Raw genomic sequence first — 7,316 nt, forward strand, 5'->3', positions numbered from 1 at the left:
GTCTCTACGTTATGGTCGCGCTCTCTGTATCACGCACAGCAGAGTTCCGCCCCGAATATACAGAAATGTAAAGGTATTCACGGCAACCCGTCAAAATAAAAGTTCGGTTTAACTTGAAGGCATTGCAGCAGAAATATATTACTATTGTTCCGTAAAATGTATGTAATAGGCTTCTACTACTACTAAAATTATTATAACCTAATTTTAAAGGAATAATCATACAATATTTCTTCAGTGTTTTAATTGTAATATCGTATTGTCCCGAATCGCAGGCGATTAATTTTTTCAGTTTAACGCGTTAAAACTATTTAACACAATTAACACAGGGGCGGGGCTAGGGTTGGCCACCCCACTCACAACTGCTGCTTCTGTCACTTTTTCTCTTGACAAGAGCAGAGACCTGCTTGAGGTAAGAAGAGACTCCACAATGTTATCATACAAGAGACATAACTCAATACCATGTTGCGGGTTCTTACAATTAATATCACAGCATATAGCCGCGTCTTTAGGTAAATCAATATTACTCAACAACATGTCAGACTTAAGACAATATACTTTAAGTTCCTCCTCAGTCAAATTAGACCAATCTAATTTCCCTACCTGCATGTTGTTACTCATAGACAAAAGTGTAGGTAAATTGCCCAGATTTATAGACATAGAAAAAGGCACATGATCAGTAGTGGCAAACTCATAATTAATTCTCATGGACTCTAAGGAATCATGTGCATCAGTTGTGCAGATGCAATGATCTAACCATGAGGTTGTATGCCATGCATCACTGATATACGTGTAACTTTTAGCAGGTAAATGTTCTTTACTGGAGAGGACCAGACCATTATCAGAGCAAAACTGAATTAAACGATTGGCAAATAAGGAGCTACCATCAGAAACATCCGCATTCATATCACCCACAATAAAAAAGCATGTGGTAGCATTATCTTGAATAAAGGACATAACACAAGCCAACCTGTTAAGATATTCATCTTCATTCTGAGGACTCTCATAAGGTGTATAATAGGGCTGGACAATAATTCAATATCAATATGTATCATCCTGTCCCATGTAATCGCTCAATCAGTGTTTCAGCAGCGCAAAGATGTCAATATAACGGCTTGTAAACAATGTCACGTAACGTCACATTTACCTCAGAAAAACATATTCGGTGACCATAAACTCATTAGTCAGATAGAAAAATAAACTGTAGAGAGGGGCATGTTACTAAATATATGCACCATATAACATTCTCCTTATAATTTTTACTGTTCTTCAGTGTTTAATTTATGTTTGAATAAATCCATCAAGTTTTATGACAGCCACCATTTAAATGTTTATAGCCTATAACAAAAACGAATTGAAGTAGAAATATTATTATGTAATTATAACTGTATTATTTTAAAAATAACATTTTTTTAGCAGTTGTGTAGCCTACAAATCAGTTTTAACCTTCAATATTATAGTAATTTAGCGAATACTAACTGGCTCTCATGTATATTTTACAGCATTAGTTGAGATTGTTTTTCCTTGAGAAAATTTGGCATGTACTGTACCTGATATATATCCAAAATAATCGATATTGAATCTAATCAAATCGCAAGCTTGTGAATGAGAATCGAATCGAATCGTGAAATTTGTGTCAAAACCCAGACCAAGTGGAAACGCAAACCGAGCCGTACCACGCAGTGGAAAAGCGCCATATGTTTGAGAATCGAATCGAATCGTGAAATTTGTGTCAAAACCCAGCCCTACTCTCAAATGTTAGTCTGGAGCCCTGGACACCATTTTTTACGATAACTTTGTATTAAATCAGAAAAAAAGACTCCAGGAAAAACATAAATAAATAAAATAAAATTGAAAACACCATACATTAAAATGTATCTTACTCTGTAGACATTAATTAGGAAAGGAAAGCATTTAATTCCCCATCAATTGCAAAAGAATATCATGATAAATATTGATAGCGTATGATATGGAAAAAAGTTACATAAATATACATGACGTATATCATCTGACTTAACTGATTTATGATATATTTGATCAAACGGTAATTTAATAAATCAAACAGGCTTTATTCATGATTCATGAATAATACAAATACTAATAATACAAATAATACAAACTACTACTAATAATAATAATAATTAAAGAGAAATAGATTTAACAAATTATTTTTGTATTTTAAACACTTAACATTTATTTTAACATATTTTATATGTTTTATTAACTAATTTACTAAATGTATTTCATTCGAACAGTGGTTTAATACCATTTTATTTGTTGCTTTATTAAAGATTGACTTAAAAACATTTGAAAGCCGATACATTTAAGACATTTTACATAAAAGCTGATAACCTAACGTATATGATGTATTTGATCAAATGGTGATTTAATACATCAAACAGGCCTTATTCGTTACTCCTGAATTATTATTATTATTATTATTATTACTATATATCATTATTACTTACATCATAACACTGGGGTTAACAGATTAAAGCAGGACTTTATAAATAGTAGATCTCTCTGTTGATCTGTTTATCTGTCGTTCACTCAATCACATTCACACATTCATCGCGCTATATATGCCATAAACTCCGCGTTACGCGGCGCGCTCATTGTGCATAATAAAACATTCACTCACCATTAATAAAATCCTCTCATGAATGTCGATCTGCGTCGATATTTCGGGAATCCTCCGACACCCTCTACACCAGCCCCGCTACACGGCTAACGATGCTACAGCTAGCCCACGCAACGCGCTACGACACGATGACGTAGGTAGGGTGGTTGCGAATGTCCTTGTTGCTTTATTAAAGATTGACTTAAAAACATTTGAAAGCCGATACATTTAAGACATTTTACATAAAAGCTGATAACCTAACGTATATGATGTATTTGATCAAATGGTGATTTAATAAATCAAACAGGCCTTATTCGTTACTCCTGAATTATTATTATTATTATTATTACTATATATCATTATTACTTACATCATAACACTGGGGTTAACAGATTAAAGCAGGACTTTATAAATAGTATATCTCTCTGTTGATCTGTTTATCTGTCGTTCACTCAATCACATTCACACATTCATCGCGCTATATATGCCATAAACTCCGCGTTACACAGCGCGCTCATTGTGCATAATAAAACATTCACTCACCATTAATAAAATCCTCTCATGAATGTCGATCTGCGTCGATATTTCGGGAATCCTCCGACACCCTCTACACCAGCCCCGCTACACGGCTAACGATGCTACAGCTAGCCCACGCAACGCGCTACGACACGATGACGTAGGTAGGGTGGTTGCGAATGTCCAAAACGCCCGTTTTTTTTTTGCATATGAACATAGGCTATATAACAACAAGAGCATTACAACGTTGCATATAAATGCCATCAGTACACATTATTAAATAAAAGTAAAATAAAAAAATAAAAAAAATTTCGCCGGAGGAATAAAGAGAGAGAGAAAAAAACACAAATAATGAAGACGGTACAGTTGGTACACTTGTCTATTTCAAATTTGCAGATAATATTAGAAGTCCTGAGAGCTTTTTTTTTTCATTTATATATACCATATTGCAGTATTGTTTAAATCCGTTGATAAAATGAAAAAAAAAGTCATTTTATGTATATGAAACTTCCCCATTACAGCCAGTGTTGTGGAATTTTCTTGGGTGCGGCCAATGAAGTGGAGAAGCAGAGTTCCAGATGTCAAAAAATAAGACTTTATTTAACAAAGAAACAAAGCCGGGAAGACAGTCACAGCATTCCAAATCATTCCAAAGTCTCTGTTTGTCAGCTTATATTATATACCCCTTGTTCTCTCCAAATTTGGTCATTTTCTGTTTTTTCTTTGTTCCGGTTAATTTTTATTGGCCTGATTTGCCACAATTGTTTCCAAACCTTTTGGCCTTGTTTTTTAATGGTGGAATGTGGTCCGATCAGCCATTTTTTTAAAAAAGCTTTTTATTTCATTGGTTGGTAGTGGTCACATGAGGAGGTGTGCGTCAAATCCATCCACCTGCTCCTGATAATATTAGATTATTTCAAGTTCACAGGTGTACTGTCTAATGAAAGGTTTACTGTCTAATGAAAAGACTATTATTCGTTCTATGACATCCAGGGTTAACATAATTCAGCATATTAATTTATATATTGATTACTTTCATTTTCACATAATACTTCAATAAAATTACACAATATATTCCCCCCTCTGAGGCTTCACCAAGCCTCACCGCTAAACCCTTTGCCTAGAGTGCAACACCATAAATCCACCCATCCTTCTATCCTTCTATGAACCAATAAAGGTCCACCATTACTTTTTACCAAATGGTTTCTTTATGCTGCTGCACTTCAGAGGAAGTCGAATCCAAACATCTCTCCTCACTATTGACCAGAGAAGAGTAAAAGAATCCACTTCCCTATCTATACATTCTTGGGGGTCAAAAAATCAATAATATGTGTCAATGCATGTGCTCATGAGATGTCCAAGCCTTGCCCATGGTTGTCATGGTTATGTAGTGTATATAAATGATTAGTTAACTGATTAAAACAAAATGATGTAATACATGATGCACTGGTCTGTCCCTCGTAGCCAGAGGAACTCCAAGCATTGCCGGTAGCTTGGAGCGCTGTCTGGTGCTGCTGTCCTTCGTTGCCAGAGGAGCTCTCAGGCAAGCTCCCTTGCCCTCCAGCGCTATCTGGTGTTGGAGTAGATGGTGGGTTTTTAAACCTCCAGTTGAATCTACTCGTGTTGCTAAGCACTGAGGTGCTCGTCGATCCTTTCTTCTTTACATACTTTGATGATTTTTCCAGTGTTTAAGAACAAACAAATGATATACTGATAATGAATTTAAATGATGAAAATAAGTAATCTTTCTTTATCGTCCCCTTTGTCTGGTTGCATTGCCTCGTAACACGGACAATGACCTGCTTAAAACCTTTAACATTTCCTTTTCGTTCCCAAAAATAATCACTTTTTACATTTGATTTATTTAGCAGCATGATTTCAAAACATATGATAAATGATTTCACAAATTAATGACTTTAAGGATTAAAATGACTTCAGGAAGGAGCATATGCCAAAACAAAATAACAACCTCTAACTTCCTGCCTACTCTATCCCCATATTGGTTTTCCACCCGACCACTTCATTTTGTGTATATGAAACTTCCCCATTACAACCAGTAATTGAATAATATACGCTTTATCCTTTTCTATCCCATAATCATCAACATATATCATTATATCAGACCCACCCAGTTTAACAGCTGTATTAAGTTTTCTTGTAATGAAATTCTCAACATCAACCCAAAATATCTTTGTATAGATGCAATGAAAAAATAAATGAAAAAGAGTTTCTTTTTCATTACTACAAAATTCACAAGAACAGTCAATATTCAATTTAAAACGTTCCAATATATGTTTCACCGGATAAATTCTATGCAATATTTTATACGAAACTTCCTTTACTTTGTTATTAACAAAGAATTGATCAACCATTCTCCAAGCCTTACGCCAATTTAAATCTCCAAATATTGATGACCAGAAAAATCCAGCTGGAGGATATGCAACATCATTTACTACATTTCTAATGTATTTATTTGGTATGTTATTTTTTAAAATAGTAATATTTCCAATAAAAATGTTATTAGTTATATAGTCCAGATTAGGGTTTTTACTGCATTCATTTAAATAATATATTTTGGTTTCAGTTGATGAATAGTGATGGAGGCTTATTATCATACACAGAGTTTCTTGACAAATTTAAAATCCCAGTTAGACCCAGAGAACATGCAACTGTAATGGATGCTTTACCTAGTAAAGTATTATGTCTTCTTAAAAAAAGGGACTTATGTTTATATAAAATGTCTCTGTTATTCCAAATATAATATCTTCTAGGGGAAAATGTATGTTTGTAGGCCAATGTCCAAGCCATGAGAGCTAGTTGATGAAATCTTGCAAGTTTTACTAACTCAGTCAGCTGGATGTGATTGTTGGTGATTTGGCTTGATCTTGGATAGTTTGGTTCTTCGAAGCTCATCCTGGAGTTGCTGTCATAGCAACAGCTCCGTAAGATTAAACCTGCTCGCGAGCAGCTTATTTCATGTAAACAGGATTAGATCGCATCTTTTTAAGTGGAACTGATATTTAAAATCTATCCCAGCCACTGCTACTCTATTACAAGTGTACCCTACTAATCAATCATTTAAAATAATAATAATTTTAACATTTATTTGAAAAGAATATTATAATGTGTAATCTATAAGACACAGCCAGTTTTACTCATTGTATTCGAGTCTTACACACATATAGATAATCTGAGTCGTGCATTAATTTGAGTGCTGACAGATATTATGGGATGGAGCGCAGGAGATGCAGATAACATGATCTTGAGCCTTAAGAAACTTTAGTTAATGCTGTCACATAACAAATCTGCTTCAAAGATAAAATTACATGAATTGCTAATTACAACATTGAACTAAATGTAAAGCCTGTACAAATACTAGTAATCGTGAATATAAATAATTGGGAATCATGTAAAAAAATAAAATAAAAACTATCTATTATAACATTTATGTAGTTTTGTTCGCTTGGCTGTTTCCTTATAAAAGTCCAGAAATTTGTCAAGCTTTTCGTCAGGTGTCTTTTTTAATTATATGATGTCATCACGTTGCTGTCTTGCCGCAGCCAATCGCTGCACTGCTGATCGTGGTCTCGAGTATCCATACATCTGCGCTTTACGGGGACCACGAGAACACGCACTAATCTTACACAACTTTATCCAGATATTTTCATCAAATCCGCAAATTCGTTTGAAGAACCAAATTAGCCAGAGATCAGTTATCACGATTACTAGATCTGGCATCTTTCAAATCATCTCAGATGTATTAAGCAAGGTACGAAGAATGGGCCCCGGGCCCCCATTGTCCATTAAATTGCATAATATCTCTTTTTTCAAATAATGTGGTTTTCTTTTCCAAATAAAGTCGAAAGGTAATTTGTCCAACGTTTTAACTACTTTAGAAGGTATACTATGAAGGTAAAATAATGCCTAAAAGATTTGCATACGCAGGGTAAGAGTTGTGGAAGTGTACATAAGACTGTAAGCGTAAATTAAATTTGCATGCGCAACAGAAGCTTTGTAAAGGTGTAAATCGCGTTTCAAGCGTAAGAAAAAATTATTTGCAGAAATGTACTGTTGCTCGTAAGTGTAATTCATGTATTGTGAAACTGCAGCTTTATGCTAACGCAAAATAAATATGATCTGCATGCTTCTGACTTCCATTTTTCCGCGCTTACACTTTTGGCAC

The 7,316-nt window shown here is 34.5% G+C and overlaps 1 protein-coding gene across 1 annotated transcript in view; it reads right to left on the reverse strand.

Moving 5' to 3' along the window:
- LOC107705847 (amyloid beta A4 precursor protein-binding family B member 1-like) overlaps nucleotides 1-2,759 on the reverse strand; it is a 28,395-nt gene extending 25,636 nt beyond the window's left edge. Inside the window, exon 1 of the mRNA XM_016509342.1 lies at nucleotides 2,639-2,759. Coding sequence (XP_016364828.1) covers nucleotides 2,639-2,641 — 3 coding nt within the window. The 5' untranslated portion in view covers nucleotides 2,642-2,759. The remainder of the gene's footprint in view (nucleotides 1-2,638) is intronic.
- Nucleotides 2,760-7,316: the final 4,557 nt, after the last annotated feature.

Source organism: Sinocyclocheilus rhinocerous, unplaced genomic scaffold, assembly GCF_001515625.1.
Source record: "Sinocyclocheilus rhinocerous isolate Xijiao unplaced genomic scaffold, SAMN03320098_v1.1 scaffold924, whole genome shotgun sequence".
NCBI lineage: Eukaryota > Metazoa > Chordata > Actinopteri > Cypriniformes > Cyprinidae > Sinocyclocheilus > Sinocyclocheilus rhinocerous.